This window comes from Antechinus flavipes, chromosome 5 (assembly GCF_016432865.1).
Source record: "Antechinus flavipes isolate AdamAnt ecotype Samford, QLD, Australia chromosome 5, AdamAnt_v2, whole genome shotgun sequence".
NCBI classification, from domain to species: domain Eukaryota; kingdom Metazoa; phylum Chordata; class Mammalia; order Dasyuromorphia; family Dasyuridae; genus Antechinus; species Antechinus flavipes.
Window position 1 is genome coordinate 146180370 of NC_067402.1, and position 24698 is coordinate 146205067.

At 32.8% G+C, this 24698-nt stretch overlaps 1 protein-coding gene across 1 annotated transcript in view; it reads left to right on the plus strand.

Moving 5' to 3' along the window:
• RELN (reelin) overlaps positions 1–24698 on the plus strand; it is a 389961-nt gene that overhangs the window by 277662 nt on the left and 87601 nt on the right. The window contains exons 30-38 of the mRNA XM_051963196.1: positions 6394–6552; positions 6790–6978; positions 7702–7975; positions 11699–11839; positions 11963–12140; positions 19556–19640; positions 20670–20852; positions 22855–23026; positions 23390–23492. Coding sequence (XP_051819156.1) covers positions 6394–6552; positions 6790–6978; positions 7702–7975; positions 11699–11839; positions 11963–12140; positions 19556–19640; positions 20670–20852; positions 22855–23026; positions 23390–23492 — 1484 coding nt within the window. The remainder of the gene's footprint in view (positions 1–6393; positions 6553–6789; positions 6979–7701; positions 7976–11698; positions 11840–11962; positions 12141–19555; positions 19641–20669; positions 20853–22854; positions 23027–23389; positions 23493–24698) is intronic.

The window sequence follows — 24698 nt, forward strand, 5'->3', positions numbered from 1 at the left end:
ACATCCCACATGTAAGAAATACAGTTTTAGGAATAAATAAATCTACTTACCACAGAATATAAACAATATTGAAGTACACAGAAGTCAGTTGGGGTTTTTGTTTGAAGGATGACCTAAACTATAAATCTCTATTTCTTAATGTACAAAGCCTGCAAACATGAGCCTAAAGTCAGTCAACATTCAAAATTTACTCATCATATACTCAACTGTCAAATTAATTTTCCTACAGTTCAAATCCTACACATACACACACACACACACACATACACTACCTTTCAATAAATTCCAAAGGCTTCCTATCACCTCCAGGATCAAATAGAAAAACCTCTTTCGAGAATTCAAAGCTCTTCACAAACTGGCTCCCTCTTACCTTTCCTATCTTCTTAAGTGTTTTTGTCTATCATATTCTCTGCAATCCAGTGATGCTGGCCACTTAGATGTTTTTTGCACAAGACACTCCACCTCCAGATTTGATATTTTCACAGGTCTGGAATATTTTCCCTTTTCCCTCATGCAAATTTGGCTTCCTTGGAATTCCAGCTAAAGTAATATTTTCTATAAGCCTTTCTTGATCCTTCTTAATACTAATGTCTTTGCTCTATTGATCACCTCCCATTTAGTCTGCATAATTTTTTGTACATAATGGAGCTTGCATTTTGTCTCCCATAATGGACTCTGAGTAAGCAGCAAACCTTAAGCAGGAACTATTCTTTTTATCCTTAGAGCTTAGAAATAAACCTGGTACATAGTAGGACTTTAATAAATGTTTATTGATTGACTGACTTGAATATTAATGAAATCATTATTCTGCAAGTCACCATAAGGAGAAACTACAGCATCTTCTTTGAGGTTTCTTTTCTTCTCCTTTCATCCAAATTCTATAAATTCCTTCTATTCTTTAAAATTAGTCTGATCTCTAAAATCTTACTTTATAATATCTCTTACATTTCTTTTAATTCCTACTTGATGAGCCGGATGGTTTTAGCTATGCTTGAGTTGCTATCAGTGTTCTAATTGATCTCTGTGCTTCCAACTTCTCCATACATTCTATCCTTCACAGTACCACTAAACAAGTCTTCCCAATATATAACTTCTTTTTGTCACTCCACTGTTCAAAAGTGTAAAATAGTTCTCAGTAGGATGAGATGGGACTAGACCTGTGATTTTGAATAGATATGTCCAGTATATCCCCCTTCCAAAAAAAATTAGCATCATCTGGAAAATTTATTGCAGCTCAAAAGCATTGAATGACTGAACTTGCCCAGAGTTTCATACCTAGAATATAGCAGAGGTTTAACCCAGTCTTTCTGTCTTCACAGCTCGCTCTCTACCTCCTCCCCCTGTGCCATATTGCCTCTGATTACTTAAAGAATAAAGTCCAAAATCTTTATCCTATCATTTGAGATTTTCTACAATCCACCCAAATGAACCTTTCCTGCTTAATTTCCTAATACTATCCCACACAAAACCATCCTTCTAGAGTAACTCACTCTGTTCTAAATATGTCTTGTAGTCCCCCTTACCCTGCCTTTTTTTCTCCATTCTCCACAGGTTGCTTTCTTCTTCCTATCTCCCTATCCAGATCCCACCCATCTCTTAGATCCAACTCCAATCCAATGTCCTCCACAGAACTGCCTTGGTGCTTTCAAGCTTAAAGTGATCCTTCTCTTTGTATTTGTCAGTTATCATTCATTGCATTTCATTTTTGACAATCTTTACACATCTCTGGCTTCTGAATTATATAATATAATCTCCTTGAGGGCAGGGACTATGTGTTATATTTCTTTGTATTCCTCAAAGCATTCAGTGCTGTGGCTTACTGATAATACCTCCTTTGTATCAAGAGAATAAAAGCTATGTAGCAGCTGCTCAGTCAATATCTGTTAACTGATTGATGCTGTGAATTCGAAGTAATATATTCAGTAGCCTCATCTTCAGACATGAAGAACAGTATATTTTTCTGCTTGTTTGTTAATCTTTTATCTTCAGTGTTACATTTAAGCAATGGAAACAATTCAAAATTGTTTTTAAAGAACAGACTCTAGAAGAAGAATCCTTAGTCAGGAAGAGAGAGGGCAAAAATATCCTCTAGTACAAAGGATCCCTGTGTGGTGTAGGTCTCAGCACATATCTACCTCTGATAAAATAGCAGGTGGGATGGAACGGTAGGGAATACTGCTTGAAGAAGGCTGGAAACAAGCAACTTTTTCTCAACCAGTCTCAAATCCTTGTGTTCCAAACCCCTTTCCTCTGTGTAATTTGCATCCTGCAGTCACTTCTCAGTCTTTTGTGAAAAACTGGCTGTTAAAATGTAAATCTGCTAAATCCAAGGGCAAATCTCTTACAGGGATGAAAGTAAAGATTTTTGGCTTACTCAAGCTGAAGCATCAATCTGCATATTTGGAATTAAAATCAGAATTGGGCTATTTTCATTAAGACTGGGCAGAACACAGATGCAGTTGCAATGTAAAAAGAGATGTTTTACATGTCTTAAAACAGTTGATAGATGAGCTAAAATTGCTTGGTTTATGCAGACATACAATGTGTTCAATGACACAGCTAATGAGGATCAGCAAAAGGGATAAAATGAATATTGCCATTTCCCTCCCTTGCATTTTATCCACACATTGACACTTATCAGAGTGTGGCTTCTTTGATTATCTTCTATAATGGGCTGCTTTATTCCTGCAAGGCTTTGTTGCTGCCTAAGGTAGAATATGATGCTCCTGAAAGAGTTAATTTAGCCAAAAAAAAAATCTTTAGGACTATTAGAGTGCTTTGTCCTACAAAATGAAATAACCAGTACGATTTTATGCTTATTAATCAGCATTTATTTTTCTGTTATTATATGGATTTTTGTCCACTGATAACTAATTTTTCCTCCTCTTTACATTTTTCTAAAATGAATTATAATATAAATTAAGAATCTTAAGGCAGACCAAACTTTCAATAAAAATGATACTCTTATCAAGCATGGGCATGGTGGCACACATTTGTAATATCTGCTTTGAAGGAAACTGGTCATCGGATATCTTAACCTAGGAGTTTTGAGCCCCGATGGGATAAATCAACCAAGTGAGGTAGGCCAAAGTAACTTTGGCCTTAATTTAATGAGCTTGTAGGAGCAGGTGCCACCAGCTTGGCTAAGGAGGAGAAAAACACTCTAGTCAAAAAATGGAGCATGTCAAAATTTCTGTGCCAATCAGGGTGGAATCAGGTCTGTACTTCAAGACTCATTGAGATATGGATGCCAAATCTTGTTTAAAAAAAAAAAAAGAAGGAGAAGGAGAAGAGAGAAAAAAAAGAAGAGGAGAAGGAGGAAGAGGAATTGATAGACTAAACCAAACTGCCAAAACTCCTGAAATTTAAAGAAAACATAGTTTGAACCAACATTAGAATCTGATATTGCAGTTTTTTCTGGGTAGCCCATCCCAGGCATGTTTCCTTGATCTGATGGATAAAAGAGAGAAGTCAGATTCACCTCTGGTTTTCTATATTCTTCATCCTGATCCTGCCCCTTCTGAACATGATTCTCTGGCACATGATTTTTACTGTCAATGTCATAACTCTAGAAGTAGAGCAATCATATTCCTTATTCTAGAGCATTCTTAAGGATGTCTTAATTTCTGTCATGACTCTGATGATGATGCTTGCCTCAATTTTTTATGAATCCAAGTTTAATCCTCTTAAGGCTTGTAAATGTTAGTACCCTAATTACTCTTCCTAGCACCAATTTATGTATAAAGAGGTTGATTTTTTTCATGATAAGCACAGAAGTGATGCAGTATGATAACGGTCAATCAAAACAGCCTTAGTTGCAAAGCAAGTGCATGTTATTATACTAGAGGGATTTTCCTATGTTGATGAAATTGCAGCTACAATCAAAAAAAAAAAAAAAAACCCAGCAACAACCACAACATGAAAATATATTTTGCCATAGCGATCATCAAGCAATATGATATTGATGTGCTCTTGGAATATACTAGATGAAAACACAGTGATGATTTATTATAATTTATTTTAATCATTTTATTTTATTTATTATTTTGATTTATTATTTTCAGTTTTCAGGTGAGGAAATTCAGGCACAGATTGGTTAAATGATATGCTAAAAAAAAAATAATAATAACTTAAAAATTGCAAGGCCAAGTCTTGAAACCAGATTTTCAAGTTTTCTCACTATTAGTATCATACTTTCTCCTACACCATGCTACTTCTAATGAGGCAGCATCTTGTTATTCAGTTCTACAAGCAATCTTGATGATACCTAAAAGCATATTATGGCAAATTCTCTGTCAGACTGCATGACAGTTGTTTTGTTTTGCTGTACTAAATGCCCAGATTCATACAGTACCATCATATATGTCATGTTGGTTATCAACTTTTTAATTACAATATACTTAGAATATTGTTATACAGGACTAGTGATATATTGCAGTGTGTTATGAGAGACTGCTAAATTCAGGCTTGTTTGTCACCAGCTGGATCATAGGGTAATCGGTTTTTTAGTCCATGGAAATTCCCAAAGACTATCTTCTAAGTTACAGATGGACTGCAATCTGTATCAATTGAGAAAGTATAAATGTTGACCAAATCATAGATCCTTGATACAGTTTACTTTTTTTTTTAAGGGTTTAGAAGTAACTTCAGAATTTCAAATTTCCCTTAGGAACTGAGTTATAAATTTGAAGGAAAGGTTTTGTATATAGACAGAATAGGTGGTTTCCTTTGTGATTAGATTCAAGAAGTACTAGGAGGGTCATCTGACCTAAAAGCTCTCCTCAACTGATAGGTAAAATTTCTCTTTGAATGATATATTCATTTATATTCATTCTTAATCTCTCTTTATATATCATACTCAGGATCATGAAGCTAGCACTGAAAAAGACCTCAGATTCTTTTAAAATATAAATATTTCTGGAAATAAGTTCCTAACTACTTAAAAAAGAGAAGCAAACCTTCAGTACATTGGATTGACTCCCTGTGACAAACCTATGCAAGGGATGGGACGTGAGAAAAAGCCCAGATAGATTGTAATCCGCATTATTGGAGTGAACTTCTAATCTATGGGATCACAAATTCATTTTGGTACTTGAAAACTGTTACTTCTTGAGGAAATTAATATGATAAAATTCTTCACATTAAGTGGTTCTGAAAACATGAAGGTACTAAGATTGTACTCTGGTTGCCCATATCAAGATAAAAATAATATAATCCATTACAATTTTTTGTGAAGAAGCTTACATTCTTTTGTGGAATTATAATATGTACATAGACAAGTTTAGTAAAAAGTAAAATAGAAATCAAAGTTCTCTGGAAAAATTCAAAGAGAAAAAAAATACATGCTAATAACAAAAAAGGACCAGGTTTTAAGGAAGAGGTGATATTTTAAAGGATATAAGGATTCTGAAAATCAGAGATTAAGAAAGAATAAATTCTATTGTTGTTTTATAAGAAGTAATGAGCAGACAGATTTCAGAAAAACCCAGAAAAACATACATGAATTGATGTTGAGTGAAATGAATAGAACCAGAAGAACACTGTATACAATAACAGCAACATTGTACAATAATATGCTTTGAAAGACCTTGCTCTTCTCAGCAACACAATGATCAAAGGTAGTTCCAAAAGACTCATGATGGAAAAGGCTAGTCATATCCAGAGAAAGGACCATGGAGTCTGAATTTCTCATTTCATTTTTGTTTTTTCTTTATTATGGTTTTCCCCTTTTACTCTTATTTTTCTTTCCCTATAGGACTAATGTGGAAATATGTTTAATATGATTTTGTGTGTGCATGTGTAACCTATATCAGATTGCTTGCCATCTTGGAGAAGGAAGAAGAAGAGCGGGGAGGGAGAAACAAATCAAAATCTTATACAAGTAAATGTTGGAGGCTATATTTAAATGCAATTGGAAAAAATAAAATATTTTTAAGTGGTGAAAAAGGGAGAATGAATTCTAAATATGGAAGAGTAAATTGAGCCAATGCAGAGAAACATAAAATGGAATGTAATATATGAATAGAAATTTTGCCAAACTATAGATTGAACGAAATGAAGCTGGAAAATATTATGGTAAAAATTAAAGTAAATTGTGAAACGGGAACATTAAATCTAGCTTGAATAAGTCTTAATAAAATAGAATTAAAAACTATTTTTTAATTTTACAAACAGTTGGAAAAAGATTATGAGGAATCAATGAAGTGGTATGGTCAATATTATTTTGATATCTTTATAAAGCAATATATATTGGAGATGGGAAAAACAAGAAGCAGAGAAATCAATTAGGACTAAAAGTCCAAACAAGAAAAAATATATAGGCAAAGATGCAATGTAGTGTGGTAGTTGAGTGAACATCTAAGTAACTGAATTTATACATCTTCTTTCATCCAGGACTTGTAGTTCAATATTCAAATGATAATGGAATACTATGGCATTTACTTCGAGAGCTGGACTTCATGTCTTTTCTAGAACCACAGATCATTTCCATAGATTTGCCACGAGAGGCCAAGACATCTGCAACAGCTTTCCGATGGTGGCAACCCCAACATGGTAGGCACCAATGCACCAAAAGTTTGGTCCTTTATAATTCATCTAAGAGTTTATATCTATAAATAATGTCAAGTTGTATTTGATCCTGCTGGAAAGGTAACCTAATAATATCAAGAATCATGTATTTCTTTTTTTCTGTGTCAGTTCAATGTAATCTGAATTTCACATTTATAAAAATATATTAAATAAATGTATGCAATGACATTTTATTCACTATTGATTTTTATCTGATTTCAGGAAAACACTCAGCACAGTGGGCCTTGGATGATGTCCTGATAGGAATGAATGACAGTTCTCAAACCGGTTTTAAAGATAAATTTGATGGTTCTATAGATTTACAAGCCAATTGGTATAGAATTCAAGGAGGTCAAGTAGATATTGACTGTCTCTCTATGGATACTGCTCTGACATTCAGTGAAAGCATAGGTAAAGGGAGACTATGGGATATATCAAAGGGACTGTGTTTTTACAGTATTTAAAAGGAATTTATATAATGCAGAGTTTTATACCTAATTGCCTAGGGCAAAGTATATTTCTCAGATCCAGAAATATCTATCTTTGGATATTATAATAGCTCACTTATTGTGTTGTTTGTCTTTCGGAGGGAATGAAATGTCATGATGAGGTCTTCTTTTAATTATAGAACAAATATCTTAATATCATAGTCCTCAAGTTGGAAAGGACTTTAGAGTGCCTTTAGTGCAACTCCTTTATTTTACATATGAGGAAACTGAGGCTTTGAGACATTAAATTATTTGCCAAAGTCACTCAGGTAGTTAACATCAAAAGTGATATTTCAACCCTGTCTTCCAATTCCTTGGTCAGTGATATTTCTACTATTTCATGTTATCTCCTTTGAATTTGCAATGACCTCATATTTTTAATTTTGAGAACTACTAATATGAGGCCTGTGGCTGTCTATAATCCTTGAAGTAAATTGTTCTGAATTAGTAGTTTATATTACTGGATTCTTAGCATACAGATAAGCATGAGTTGATAAGAAAGGAGAAAAAAACCAAAACAAATATATGCTTAAGAATGAAATTTTTCTATTTTTTAAACTAAAAGTTTAGCTATAAATGTAGAGTTTCAATTAGCAAACTGAAAAATGTTGATTCCTTTCACATGCTTTTTTTTTTCTTTTTTTAGGAAAACCCCGATATGCTGAGACCTGGGATTTTCATGTGACAGCTTCCACTTTTATCCAGTTTGAGTTGAACATGGGCTGCTCCAAACCTTTCAGTGACTCCCATGGTATCCAACTCCAGTATTCCCTAAACAATGGGAGAGACTGGCACCTTGTCACTGAAGAGTGTGTTCCTCCAACTATTGGCTGTCTGCATTACACAGAAAGTTCAATTTACACCTCGGAAAGATTCCAGAATTGGAAGCGAGTCACTGTCTACCTTCCTCTCTCTACTATGTGAGAATTATCATGTTGGCTACATGTCAGAACTTTAAGCTGCACTCATCTAATTTGAAAAAAAAATGTGACCTCTCTGGGGAAATCTATGAATCTTTCTTGATAATTATGTATGGAATATGCTCGGTGGGTGGGGGAAGAAGGGAACACAGCACTTTAGATTACATTATTAAATGGATTTAAATGTAATACAATCAGCTAAAGGATTTTTAAAATTCTACTTCCTTAAGTCTTCTTGTTGACAAGGATGACTACAGACTGAACATTCCCTTTTACGCCAAGTTACAGTCAAAAGCAAGATGCAAATGAGTATTGCCCACATCTGACACTAACACTTGACTTATATCTCTCTCATACATAGTAAAACACAATGTAGGGGAAAACAGACTTAATCTCTTTTCGGCTCTCTTGATACCACTTCTTATAGAATAAAGACCTTCAAGAGGCAACTCTGTCTCTTTTTTCTCTCCTTATATAAATTCCAGATTACTACTGATCACTTAGCACAGTTCCAGACAAGTGCTTAATGTATGCATACTAACTGAGTGACCAATTACCCTTAGATAATGATATTTGTTCCTGACTACTTATACCTGTTCCCAGCATATAGATTGATGGGTATTTTTTGGTTTAGGATGCTGGTGCATCAACCAAGTTAGAGAAATAAATGGGCAAAACTAAGTTTTTTTTAAATTAAATTTGAAACCTTTTTTTAATTTCGTTCATGGTGTAAAACTGAAATATTAACAAATTTCAAAGATGTTAACAATTAAATGTCATACTCTAATATTATATCAAAAAGAACTTTTCACCCAACCTAGCATATCATCTGATAGTACTAATAAAGTTGAAAGTGATCAAGGATAGGAAATAACGTTTCTGCCCATAATGGCAAGGAGTATTTGCTCTTGCTGGCATAACATTAAGAATTATGTTTCTTATTTCTGTGTCAGCATCAAGACAATCTGATCTTCAGTGTGGCATAGAATAAAAACTTGTCTCATAGAATCCCATAGTTGGAAAAAACCTTAGATATCATCTCTTCCAACCACATTACTTTATTCATGAGGAAAATTAATTGTAGAGTAGTGAAATGACTTTCTCAAAGCCGTACAACTATTTGCTAGAAAAGAAAGGGCTAGAAGCCCTAGGCTCAGGATTTTTTTTTTCCTATTCTATTTCTCTAGTTCCCAAACATGGCCTACTAGGCAGGACAAAGGATTTTTGAGTCAAAGGTCCTAGGTCCGTATACTTTATTATGCATGTATTACCTTTGTGACTGAGCAAATCTATTCATTTGCCCAAGTCTCAGTTCCTCATCTATAAATGTAGGGATTGTACTCAATGGCCCCTAAGGTCCTTTCTAGCTCTAAATCTATAATCCGACAATTCCATGATCATAAATAAATTATTTAAAATTAAAATTCAGCCTCTTGAGTATACATTCTTATCTACTCAAGTCCTCCTCAGCCTGTTTTCTTGTCAGTCTGGTCTGATAAGATCTTCCTTGTGGTGGTGGTGGTGATAATGGTGTCATTTCAGTTACACATTGGTTACTCTTCATAACCCTATTTGAGATTTTCTTGGCAAAAATATTGGAGTGCTTTGACATCTCTTTCTCTAGGTCATTTTACAGATGAGGAAACTGAGGTAAACAAGCTTAACTAAGTTGCCCTGGGTCACACTAGTGAGTGTCTAAGGCTGGATTTGAACTCAGGTATTCTCAATTCTCCAGGCTTGACGTTCTGTCTATTACATCACCTAGCTGCCTTTCTACTTTATTCCTACTTCTTCCAATCCAGCCCAGAGTTTATAGAAATAAACCTTATTTTCCGGTTCAAGATGAGCTATATCAGAAGACCCTTTGAAACTGGAGCACAGCACATTTTGGGTTTCACCACGCTTTTCCCCATCTAGTTTTAGAGATGCCTCTTGTACTACTTTTTGGATGCTCCAGCTGAACATTTTCTCTTAAGACTAACTTTTCATGTCTCCAATTTTTCAGTCTCCCATCTCTGGCCATATTCCTGTCTCTGTCTTTTTAATGTGTTTATATGTATCTTCTTTCCTCCCGCCTCTTAATTAGTTACTATTCTTCCTATTTGAAACTTAGTTTCTCCTAAAAACCACTCTAGTATATCTGAAGGAACCCTATTTAATAAAATATTATTCTTATTTAAGGAGGGCACTTCCGAGTATGTGATTACTCATCAAGTGAGGACAATCTTTTATACCCCAATTCACATCTGACTGGGAAAATCCTGACTTTTATGCAAATAATAAAAACAACTAACAGATATATAGCAGTTACTATGTACCAGGCACTGTGTTTAGTGCTTTAAATTATTCTTTCATTTGATCTTCATAATACTCTTAGGAGTTAGGTAGTATTATTATCCCAATTTTTCAGATAAGGAAAATGAGGCAAGCAAGGGTTAACCAGGATCACACTACAAAGAAGTATCTGAGGAGCTTGCCTTTTCACTAATGGTCCTCCATCTGTGGAACCTCTATCTCCTTTATTTTCTTCAAAATTCAGTCTTTCCTGACTGATCTGTCCAGCTCCTAGTTCTTTCACCTTCCCCAATTATCTTGTATCTTGTATATACTTTTACATTTACATGTTAAATCCTCCTCTAGAATATAAATTTCTAGAGAGATTTCATTTTGTTTAGTATTATTGCCCCTGGCACATATTAGATACTTAATAAATAATCATTGGGTTGATTGACTGATTATGGGGCAACTAATCAAGCAAAGGTAATGTTAAACAGGTATGTATGTGGCCTGGATTTGGAGACCTCAGGAAAGTCCTAAGTTCAAACCCAGTCACTTATTAACTTCTTTTAATAAGGAAATGGCAAACCACTCCAATGTCTTTGCAGGAAAATCTCATGGATAGCATTGATGTCCACAGGATAACAAAGAGATGAATGCAACTCAATGACTGAATAGCAAATAACAATTTTAGACTGCATAAAGAGACAGAGTATGCAGAACTAAGAGGTTTCTGAGGCCAGATTTGACTCCAGGTCCAGCACTCCATCCCCTCTACCACCTAGCTACCTTCTAGCTACTTTGCCATATTCACTTTAAGAATAATCTCTGGAAGAGAAATTATATTTCTTGTACTTGGCCCTAGAGGTAAAAACTAACTAGGAGTAATGAGTAGAAGTTATAAAAGGTGAATTTAGGGAAAATATCCTACTTTATTACACTCTTCCAATATAACCAACAGGAAAAATATATTTCATTAGTGCCATACCATAGGCACATTTTGAGCTAAATAACTGCTTGTGCACTGCTGTGGAAACCTGCCATTTACAACATCATTTCTCTAGGAAAATATCTTGTGAGTTCCAAACATCCAACTTACAAATAAACTTCGGGACTATTAATAGTTGAAAGAGTGATTTGTATTTTTTACAGTAGTTTCATCCATGGTCATTTTTATCTCCTAAGAATGCATGTGTTTCTGGTAAAGTCTAAATGAAATAATAGAAACATTTCTTTCACATTTCACATATACTATGTACTTTCATTTGACATAGCTACGATGAAATATAGGGGGGAGATTTTTTTTGCCCATTCTTAAGGAGCTTACTTTCAATTAGGACAATTAAAACTAAGGAAAATAACAAGTTAAAGAGAGGATTATATTACAGTCATTTTTGTTATGTACATGAATTTCATTAGGCTGAATGATCACTCTTCTTTGCCCAGCTCTCCCAGGACAAGATTCAGATGGATTCAGTCAAACTATACACCTGGTGCTGATTCTTGGGCTATTGATAATGTTGTACTAGCATCTGGGTGTCCTTGGATGTGCTCAGGACATGGAATCTGTGAATTGGGACACTGTGTGTAAGTAGTCAAAATATATTTTTCAAAATATATTTTCTTCCCATTGCAAAAGCCAACTTGAGTCATTTTAATGTTTACTTTTCCTCAGTAATAATGCTTTTTCCTAATGATTTTTTCCCTTAGGTGTGATAGGGGCTTTGGTGGGCCTTACTGTGTTCCTATTGTTTCCTTGCCCTCTGTTCTTAAAGATGACTTCAATGGAAACTTACATCCTGATCTTTGGCCTGAAGTGTATGGTGCAGAGAGAGGAAACCTAAATGGAGAAACCATTAAATCTGGCACTTCGCTCATCTTTAAAGGGGTCAGATAAGATTCTAATTATGAATTTTAAAGTTTTTAATTATGACTTTTTCTTTCTCCACTCAGAAGAATGTGCTTTTTAATTATTTCAGGCAATAGTATACATTACTTTTCATTTTATTATCCTCTTCTGCCCTGGGCCATGTTTTTCTTTGTGTTAAACTCATTCATTTTTTATAAGGACTTAAACATGATACTTTTCTTTATTTATAGTTATCAGAGCTTTCACATTCTCCACTGAAAACAAATAATGTATATTTGGTTTTTAATCTAGGCTGTCTCCTGGGATATAACATTTTACATATAATCATATATTTAATTTACAATGCAAACTATTTCCTTGTGAAAATTCTCTGGCTTTATTTTATTTGTTTGCTTATTTGGAACAGAGAAATTAGACCAGAGTGTAATATCTTTAGCCCATTTTAGGAAAAAAGTTTCAGGAAGTTCATGTCACGGCAAGAAGAAATGAGTTCAAATCCTGCCTTAGAAATCTCCTAATTATGTGACCCTGGTCAAGTCACTTAACCTCTGTCATCATTAGTTTCCTCATCTATAAAATAAGAATAATAGGAGTCCCAGGGTGGTTGTAGGATAAAATATGGTATTTGTAATACTTTGCAAAACTTAAGGCACTTTATAAATACTAGAATTAGTATTGTTATTATTTCAGGAATGAATGGTAATTAAGCCTTGTTCTGTGAAATTTTAAAATCCTATTATATATTTGTGTATTTCAACAAAGTTGTCTGATTACTGTATTGTTTTTTATGAGAAACTTTTGTTAATCTGGTTCAACTTCCTCCTCAAACTCTTGCTGTATCTGACATCTCTCAGCATGTGGAAAGCAATATGCAAATGAAATTTTAAAAAAATCTTTCAAATTCTTTACTACCTTAGATGATTAACACCTACAACTTAGAAAATTAGACACCCTAGAACTTTTTCCATTATAGTAAGTGCATGCCTATAATAATCCTTGTTTGTATCCAGAATTCTTCCAAGGTGTTTAATGATGAGAATGAAACATGTTTGACACCCTGGGGTGTAAAAATCCCTAAGAGCCAAGTAGGAGAGAAGGATATGTTTAAAAGTGAAAACTACTGTTATATTTTCAGTCTCGCAAACAAAGCTTTTAATTAACATTTCTAGTGAGCCATTCCTGATTTTTCTTTGTGAAGAAATTGACAAGAAAACAGAAGTGGAAGTTTCTTTTTATATCATAATCTGAATGCTCTTCCCTTCATTAAAAAACAAAGTGAAGAAGTACAAACACCTATATATGTTCCCCTCAAATATCCATGTACAAGAACAACCAAGCATTTTCCATATAAATTATATTATCAGCTTTATAGGATTTAGTAAAGGCTCTAAATATGGTTTCCATATGCTATATATGTAGATGTGGAAATACATATTTTTAATGTATTCTTTAAAAATGAAAGGATCACTTAATTTTTTCTTATCTTTAATGGTGATTTATTGAAACAATCTATTTTTGCTTATGTTTGAACCAAAATGAGTTCATCATGTACAGATTGTCTCAAAAGTCTTGGGGTATATAATAAGTGCATATATACATACGTATACATACATACAGGTTATCCCAAAAGTATAATGCAACCCTAAAATTTTGGGGATAATCTGTATAGTAGATGAGATATGAAAAAGAAATGTACTCATAGAGAGCAACATTTGCCATCAATGTCCTAATTTTTTTACCAAATTAGGATCAACTCTGGTTGATAATAAGTGATTGTGGCCTGATTTCATATTTCACTGGTATAGGGAACTCATAGTTGGAAACTATTGATGCTAATGAACAATACATTTCAGATTCACAAATCTAAAGATTATAATAAGAATGATGTCTTCCATTTACATAATACATTAAAGTTTACTGAGTTCTTTTCCTCAAAACAATTATGGGAAGTAGCTAGTAACACAAATAGTATCCTCATTTTACAGAGTAAGAAAATGAGGCTCAGGGCAATTACATGATTTGGCTAGGATTTCATAAGCAAAAAGTACCAAGCACACTATCTAACTAATGCTACCAAGATAGAAAAGCTTTAAGTATGATCCTGCAACAGACTTTGTACAGTTTTTGGGTATAAAGGAATCAGGTTGGAAAGAGGAGCTCCTGATTTATCACAGGGTAGCTTTTGTATTCAGATTTCTAGGAAGTTATATCAATGGTTCAAGCATTTAGCTCTTGAACTAATTAAGTCCTGAGAACAGTTTCAATATCTCTTAAGGAAAAACTAGCCTCACTTACCCCAGGTAGCTCTTGCTCCTCTTATACCTTCTTTCCTATGTGTTAAATGCCTCTTGACTCACATAGAAATAATTTGGAGTGGACTAAAAAAACACTGATGCAGAAAATGTTGGAAATCATTACCTCAAGCTTGGTTTGTCCCCAACAATTTATGAAGGCTGCTAATTCAATTGCAAAAGGGTCCCAAAGGACATTATGTCAATTATGTCAACATTAAAGTATAACATATAATGACACATAACGAATTGGAAAAAAAAAATAATGACAAGGTCCATTTGGAAGAACAAAAGGTCAAGAATTTCAAGGGAATTAATGAAAAAAATGTAAATGAAGGTGGCCTAGCTACACCAGACCTAAAACTACATTATAAAGCAGTGGTCATCAAAATGATTTGGTATTGGCTAAGAAATATAGTAATTGATCAATTAAATAGGTTCACAAGACACAATAGTCAATGATTGTTGTCCAGTGTTTGATAAATCCAAAGACCTCAGCTTCTAGGATAAGAACTCACTTTTTGACAAAAATTGCTGGGAAAGTTGGAAAATAGCATGGCAAAAACTAGGCACTGACCAACACCTAATACCCCATACCAGGACAAAGTCAAAATGCATTCATGATTTGGACATAGTGATATTATAAACAAATTAGGAGAATAAAGGATAATCTACCTCTCAGATGTGTGGAAAAGGAAGGAATTTATGGCCAAAGAATTAGAATACATTATGAATTCCAAATACATAATTTTGATTATATTTTTAAATTTTGTACAAACAAAATCAATGCAGACAAGATTAGAAGGGAAGCAGAAAACTGGGGGAAAAATTTTACATCCAAGGGTTCAGAAAAAGCCCTCATTTCTAAAATATATAGAGAATTGACTCAAATTTATAAGAATACAAGTCATTCTTTAATTGATAAATGATCAAAAGATATGAACAATTTTCAGATGAAGAAATTAAAACCATTTCTAGTCATATGAAAAAATGCTCTAAATCACTATTGATTAGAGAGATAAAATTTAAGACAATTCTGAAGTATCCTACATACCTCTCAGATTGGCTAGGATAACATGAAAAGATAATGATAAATGTTGGATGGGGATGTGGGTAAACAAAGACACTAATACATTGGTTGGTGGAGTTGTGAACTGATTCAAACATTCTGGAGATCAATATGGAACTATGCCCATATCAAATTGTGCATATCTTTTGAAGGGAGGGGACCTACATGCACAAAAATGTTTATACCATCCCTTTTTAAAGTGACAAGAGACTGGAAACTGAGTGGATGCCCATCAGTTGGGGAATGGCTGAATAAGTTGTGGCATATTAATATAGTGGAATATTTTTGTTCTATAAGAAATGATCAGGAAGATGATTTCAGAGATGCCTGGAGAGACTTATATGAACTGATGCTAAGTGAAGTAAGTAGAACCAAGAGAACATTTTACACAGAAACTTTTTGCAAGATTATGCAAGATTATGCAAGAATCAAATCCAATAGGCATGGCTTTTTTCAATAATGAGTGATTTAGGCTAATTCCAATATACTTTGATGGAGAGAGCCATCTGCATCCAGAAAAAGGACTGTGGAGACTAAATGTGAATCACAACAGAGTATTTTCACCTTTTTTGATGTTTGCTTGGGGTTTTTTGTTTGTTTTTTTCTCAATGTTTTTTTTTTCCTTTTTGATTTGATTTTTCTTATGCAGCATGATTATTATGGAAATATATAGAGAAAATTGCACATGTTTAACATAGATTAGTTGCTATCTAGGGGAGGAGATGGGTAAAGGGAGAGAGAAAAGCTTTACAACACAAGGTTTTACAAGAGTGAATGTTGAAAACTGTCTTTGCATATATTTTGAAAATTAAAAGGTATTATTTTAAAAATAAAATAAAAATTTTTTTAAAAATAACATGTGTCTCAAGATACTAATAAATGTCATTTCATGGCACATGTCATCTTACCTCACAGTACTCAAAAGGAGCAAAAGCAAAGAGATCACAATGAGATTCATTTAAGCAGTCTTTTATTGCAGAGAAGCAGAGAAAGTCTATGAAAACTTAACAGCATGCTCCAAAATAAGTCAAGATCTACCCTGTTCCTCAATGACTTCTAAGTAGAGGAAAGCAAAAGGCAAAACTAGAAAATTCAATAATTAAAAAAAAAACTCTTAGGTTTGAAAATATGGCTTAGGCTCAAGAAATAAAAGAGGTCATCATCTTATAGATTACTCAGAATCTGTAAGCCTTTACCAGAAGAATGCTTTCTTTTTTTTTTTTTTCATTTTCAATAGTATTTTATTTTCCTAACATGTGTAAAGATAGTTTTCAACATCCATTTTGGTAAGATTTTATGTTCCAAATTTTATCATTCTCTCTCTTTTACCTCTCCCCTTCCCAAGACAGCAAGCAATCTGAGATAGATTAAACATGTACAATTCTTTTAAGCATATTTCCATATTTGTCATGATGTGCAAGAAAAATCAGACCAAAAGGTAAAAAAATGAGAAGGAAAAAACAAAAAGTAGAAATATTATACTTCAATACATATTGAGTCTTCACAGTTCTTTCTCTGGATGTGGATGGCATTTTCAGTCCCAAGTCTATTGGATCTACTTTGAAAAGAGTCACATCTATCACAGATGATCATTTCATAATCTTGTTACTGTATACGGTGTTTTCTTGGTTCTGCTCACTTCTTTCAGCATCAATTCTTGTAAATGTTTGCAGACTTCTCTGAAATCAGCCTGCTCATTATTTCTTATAAAACAATAATATTCTATTACATTTATATACCATAACTCATTCAGCTCTCCAAATGATGTTCATTCATTCAATTTCCAGTCAAGAGTGCTTCCTTTAAGAGACAAAAATGGTAAAAGCCTAATGTCCAAAATACATAAGAAATTAATATAAATCTATGTCACTAAGGGTCATTTCACTCTGCAATAGAGAAGCAGTCAAATACATAAATAATTTTCAAGAGAAAAAAATTCTATTATAAACAACTATATGAAAAAGTCCTTTCTATTATTAATAAGATAAATCCAGACTAAAACAGTTTTGAGGCACCTCACATTGGCAAAAATGGTTAAAAATTTTGAGACAATATTATGCTTCAAGGAATATTGAATATGAGGAATTCAGAGAAACTTGGGAAGATAAATATGAACTACAGAGAAAAGAAAGCAAAAACAAAAGTACAATATACATAATTACTACAATAACGGTAATGAAAGCAACAACATAATTCAAGTCAAAAACAATGATTCCAAATAACAAAAGTTAAAACATATTCTTATTTTCTGTTGATAAATAATAACCTGCAAAAATGGCTATATGCCATCACTCAATAATCAAAACCAAATTAGAAGGGAAGATAAAGTTAAGATGTTATGTGTAATCAAAACAGCTCCAAGACCAGAAACCACTAAGGACATGAGTTTGGAGGAAAGTTCATGTGCATTCCCTTTGAGAAAAGAACAAAAAATAATGATGCCTTATGAAATAAGAAGTTTACAAAAACCTTGGCATGACACTTAGGTAAGTTAGATCATTCTGAGAGTCTTGGTAGCTGAAACTAGAAGGGAGAGAAGAAGGAATCATGGAGAGCACCTTGGGACTGTTGTTTGCTGGTATTTGCATCCCCAGCATACAGCATAGTGCCTGGCACATAATAAAGATTTAATAAATGCTTAATTTGTCTATCCAACTAGAGAAGACAAGAAGGGAGCAAGTTTTTATTAAGTGTAGATTATGCAGTCACTTTACAAATATTGTCTAATTTAATCCTCATAACAACCCGACAAGGTAGGTATTTTTATTACCCCAATTTTACAATTGAGAACATTTTAGACAGACTAAGTGACTTGCCCAGAGTCACACAGCTATTAAGTGTCTGAACTCACATTTGAACTCTGGTCTTCTCAACTCCAGATCCAGCCCTCTGTCAACTGAATAATATATCCATCTGTCTCATAAAAACCCCAAACTATATATTCTTATAGCAGTAAGATGCCCTATTTTCCTTTAAGGTAACCAGTTTATAAGTATGTTAGCAGAAAGTAATCACTTTATAGCTAGTAGAAAAAACCTCAAATATCCCTTTATCCTAAACCACTGGATATAGCCTCTTATTGTAGAAGTTCTGACTAGAAAACTATACATTAGATAGAATAAAGATTTCTGTTTCTTATATAAGGATTATATAATCTTATCATTCCCTTTATAAAGAGTTTGTGTAGTAGGATATAGTTTTATCGGTTGTCACAACAATCTAATGGAACTGAAAAGAAATCAACCTTTAGGGACTGTCAAGCCCAAGTAATCAAAAATGGTAAATTAGCTGAAAAATTACTAGAGCTAATTTAATCTCTTTCTGGTAGTCCAAAAGTTCTCTGCATGAATTATGAAAGCCTAGGCATAAGAATTTAACCTTAATTATGCCTTATTTAACTTGAAGAAGTAAGGGTTTATTCAGTCAGCCAGAATGTATGCCCCAGGGGTTGTCTGAATGAGCCAAAACATAGTACTTAGCTTGTAGAAATTCTTGGAACCCTGGGAAAAAAAGTTACTTATTAACTTCAGGCATTCAGCAGAAGTACTTGGCATATTTCCCTTCTCTTAGCATGTTACTCCTTTCACATCTAGCAATGTTCAAAAGAATTTATGCTTAAGTAATCCTGCAGATAATAGTCACTCAGATTTAAATATGCCTTAAGGTTTGCAAAGCACTTCATATATATACATATATATCATTAACTCATTTAATCTCATAACAATCCTATTTTTTATTATTATTAACCCTATCTTACAAATATTTAAAGCTACTATTTTTGCATTGCTTTTTAAAATTCATAGCATGTAGATGATTTTTTATTGAGACAATAGATTTTGAGTAAAAGGAAGTTTTAGCCATTATGAAAAAAAAAGTTTTATGAGGGCTCCTCCAAAATCACACTTATCTAGAATAAATAGTTGAAATAAGTTTATTGAATTTGTAATTCACTGCATGTTTGGAGATTCTTGATCTTTTCGGGACCTTCTTATTATACCTTTAAGTAAATGAGCTTGCAGAAAAGTAATACAGGACATGACAAGGTTATTTATCCTATATATTTCTGTTTTCAGGAAGGACTAAGGATGCTCATTTCCAGAGACTTAGATTGTTCTAAGAGTTTATATGTCCAGTTTTCACTTAGATTTATTGCAAAAGGTAAGCTTTAAAGCTGGAATCATATCTTTATATTCTCCCCTAAAAATTAATTGCCCATTAAACCATGCATCCCTCCAACAAAAATGAAGGGATCTCCAGCCAATACAACATGGTCAGAGTAAATATTTGACATTAATTTATAAGTATTCACAAATATTAATTAATTATTTTAATATTACTTTTGGATGCTTATTTAGTTATTCCTTTTAGTATATATGTTCCTTCTCTGCCAAATGAGGATCAGATGTGGTTTGTCCAAGAATGACATTATCAACCATGATGATCATTCTAGCTCTACTGTACCTAATTTTGCCATCATTTCCACGTTTTTCCATTGATTCTTTCTATTTTGAAGAATTTGTAACTTAAAATGTAACTTGAACAGTAATTTTTAAACTATTCTAAACAAATTCTTGAATAATTTTTCCAAAAGTCTTCTCCACTACATTCTGATTTTTCATGATAATGAAATATGACTTCTGCAATATTATGCTGCCCTTTTAAAATATGTTTAACCTACTCATCCATATGTTCCTTGAGGTAGGGACCATATTTGATTTAAACTTTGTATCTCCCAATGTCTTCTACAGTGCTCTGTGTACAGCACATGGATTTGGACTAAACCTCTAAAGTCTTCTAGCCCTAAATTGTATGAGCTATGAGAATAGCTTTCTGTATCACAGGATTTGGGTAAATGTTTTGAAAATGATTGCCTGTCTTTCTAGTGAGCCAAAAGATTTTGGGTTTTTTGTTTGTTTTTGCTTACGTAAGCTTTTGTGTATAATTTTTGTGTGGTCTTATTGCTCTTTTATCACTCTCTCTGGCTGATACTTTGGGATATCTTATTCATAAAGAAACTTACTGACCAAGAATCTAAAGCATTATCTTTGCTTTGAAAGGTGTGTGTGTGTTGTGTATGTTGGAAGGGAGGTAGGGGTGGAGATTTCCTACATTGTTGGGGGAAAAAATTGGTCTATGGTGTTTCTCCTCTTCTGTGACATATTAATACCTGTGTCTTCTTCATTCTAGGTACCCCAGAGAGATCTCACTCCATTTTATTACAGTACTCCATCAGTGGAGGAATCATTTGGCACTTGATGGATGAGTTTTACTTCACTCAAACAACTAATGTCCTCTTTATTAATGTTCCCCTGCCATATACTGCACAAACTAATGCCACACGGTTCCGGCTCTGGCAACCCTACAATAATGGTAAAAAATACATCTATTTTCCTATGATCATGCATTGACTGAGACACATTTATTTTTGTTACAATGAGAATGGAAACTTCAAACCAAAAAAAAGTGTTTTATGCATAGATCATTAACTTTTTAGTATGGCTGAGGTGGTTTGGATTTTAAAATAGAATACCTTGTCATTATTCTAATTCATTGTTTCAGAATCTTTCATTTCCTTTCATGAGATGAAAATGGTTATGTATGGTAAATGACAAAGAAGAATCTATTGAGACATGTCCCAAAATATGCACTTCAATTGCACTGAGATGCTACTTTTCAGTACTATTCACTTATATCTCAGTTCTTATTGAATTAATTATATATGTATGTGAATGTTTTTTAAAATTATGGGATTTCATTCAAAACATGAATGATATAGGAGTATAGTTTAACAGAATAAAAAGTACTCAGAATAAGTGCTGCAATTAGCTATTTTAAAAAGTAAAATGTAAATCACATCTTACATAGCATTCTCTTGTTTTTTCAGTGAGACCCCATGGAAAGAAATACAGTTTAATGCAGGTTTGAAATGGTGGTTCAAGATCCTTTTGCAAACTGATAGTGTTTTTCTTGTCTGCATCATAAAAAGAACTCTTCAGTAGCATTTCACTTTTTTCATTGCCTTCAAATTACAAAAGCACAAGTTTATTACACAGACTTCTGGAAAGATAACTAGCCTAGAATAGTAAAGAAATTATTAAAGTATCATTTATAAAATGGATTTTATTCATGTGACTTTTATAATAGAGACTAGAATTAAAACAAACATTTAAAAATTGCACTGCAAATAGAAGAAAGTCTAAGATACTTAACTTTTTTGTGTATCATGGATGCCTTTGGCAATTTGGCAAATTATTAGTTTGAATGGATACAAATCACAGGATTATAAAGAAAACCAAATATGTTGAAATATTTTTTAACTAAGTTCAAAAATTCTATGATTTAGAAGAGTAATATCAAACTGAAATAGAAAAGGGAACTATTAATCTGTACATAAGGATTCCTGTGGACCACATATTAACTAAGTTTTAAAATATGGGATTATCTATGTCATATTTTGTTTTTATTTATTTTGTTAAATATTTCCCAATTACATTTCAGTCTAATGAGATAGCACTGGGAAGTGGATTGCATGCAGATTTTGAGATGTAATGTTAGACACCTCTGATTTAATGCATTAAATCTATTGGAATAAGCAAAGAGTGAACAAAAGATTTATTAAGAATATTCTTTACAATTAGTTTGACATGATTGACAAGAATTGCAGAGGAAAGAGTATGGATGGATTGTAATATGCATTAGTAAAGGGAATGCCCTCATTAATAAGATCAAGGATCTACCAGATTGTTGGAGTTTCACAATCTTAAACAGTTCTGCCAAAGAATTTAAAGACTATAACAAGTATTAGGGGAAAAAAAGTTTTGTGTAACATGAAGGAATTTTCTTCTATGTAATTTTTATGATGATCTAATTAAAGATACTATTTTCATATGTCAGTAGACTATTAGCCCAGCTAATTAAAACATGATGTTGATGAGGCTAATCATTGGTATCTCTACTAGTTGTATCATTTCCTATGGTCATAAGCTACATTCCTAAATGTATAAAGTAATTTTACAAAAGAAAACATTGGTTACCATGGGAACAAGAAAATGTGGATGAACAACTAAAAAGTCATGTCTTCCTATAGTTGATAGGTCAATAACAGCTTTTTCTTAAATGAAAGACACATTTTTTTCAAAACATGTTTTCTATCACAGAAATTCCAAAATACTCAGTAATTTTTGTGCTATGTCAACTTAATATGGTTATGAGATTCTTAACATATTTTGCTCATAATCACTGTAAATAAACTGTCAAGCATTCTATGCCTTTTTTTTTATTCTGGAAGCATATGTTTAACTTAACTGAATTTTCTCTGAGACAAAACTAAATTTGCATTTTTGAAATTTTTCTTCATCTAAAAATCATTTAGGCAAGAAAGAAGAAATTTGGATTGTTGATGATTTTATTATTGATGGGAATACTATAAACAATCCTGTGATCCTTCTGGATACCTTTGACTTTGGACCTAAAGAAGATAATTGGTTTTTCTATCCTGGTGGTAACATTGGCCTATATTGCCCATATTCTTCAAAAGGGGCACCGTAAGTATTTATTCTAAAAATTTAGAAGTTTTAAAAATCACTTCTCCATAAAAATTTATTTTCCCCCTCTCCTTTTTTTTTTTTATTTAGTCCAACCTCTAATCTCATCAATGTAGGGAATTGTGATTGTGGAAACTCTTCTTGCTGTTGCAAATCAGGAACTCTTCGGTAATTTATGGTCTTAAAAACTTGCCTGGGACACTAAATGGTTAAGTGACTTACCCATAATCACACTACTAATATATGTTTAGGCAAGATTTGAACCTATATCTCCCTAACTTTAACTATGTCATATCACCTCTTATAGTAATTGCTCTTCTATTGTAAATATATGTATACCATGTTGATTTTCTTTCATAACAGTGAGGAAGATTCTGCTATGGTATTTGTTTCAAACGAAGTTGGGGAGCACTCCATTACAACTCGGGATCTGAATGTAAATGAGAATACAATTATCCAATTTGAGGTATTACTTTCTTCTATTATAATTTGAGAGAGTGCTTCTAGGGAAAAACAGCAAAAGTCAAAAATAATTTCATATAACAAAAATTGTTGTACAAGGATGTGTCAGTTATTTGGAGGTTTATTTTGTTCTAACTTATTACTCTAGAGATGGAATCTAGAACAACTTACTTTAACTATAACTTTTACAATATTAGAAAAAATATTTTAAGTTGCTAGTTTTCCAAAGTGGGTCTATGTTTAATTTCACAGTATTTCTAATATTTTTGCCAAGTATATTTCATTCATATTCATGCATTTTTCCATTTTTTAGAAAAGCAGATTAATACTTTATTTAAAAATGGGTTGTTTTTTTAAAATCTGATTTGTAATCAAAGATTTTGTTACATTATATTGCCATTGTTCATTATTAACAACATAAAATTCATATGTTCCATAGTAAAGGAAGTTTGACTTAAAATATATCCTAATCATGGAAGTGTAGTTTTCATCAATACCTGTTTCAAGTTAATTAATTTCTGTAAACTTTAATAAAATATTAGATTTCATTTAAAAATTTAAGGAGCAGAAAATTAATTTTATTGTTCACCTGTGGGGAAACTAGACTGCTGTCTTTGAAAAAAAAGAAATAAAACTAATTGTGCTGGTCTTTCCTTTTATAAGATGTTTTTAAATAAAAATCTTTTCAACAGTAGGTTTCCCCAAACTAGAAACAAGAACTTGCGATGGATTCTAAAATGTAAATATCCCCTTGATCAGATGTATGTAGAAAAAAAAATCTAGCTAACATATGAATCAAATTTTGGTCCTGACTAGGAGAGGAATCAGCTCTGGAAAAGAACTGTAGCATATGTAATTTGTTAATTTCTAGTTCAATTCAGTTGAAATCAGTCACACAGAAAAAAGCAGGACTTCCTCTTCTCCTAAATTACTTGTCCTAAAAGAAGACAACTTGAGATGGATGACTCCATTGATTTTTGGCTGCATTTACTATAAAATCATGGAATTTTAGAGCTGGAACATATTACAGATGAGGAAAGTGAGATCAAAGAACTGAAAGTTTTTTACACGGTCACATATAATTTTGTAGTGGTCTATTAATCATGAATGATTCTTTGTGACACTATTTAGGGTTTTCTTAGCAAAGATATTGGAGTGGTTTGCCATTTTCTTCTCCAACTCATTTTACAGATAAGGAAATTGAAGCAAA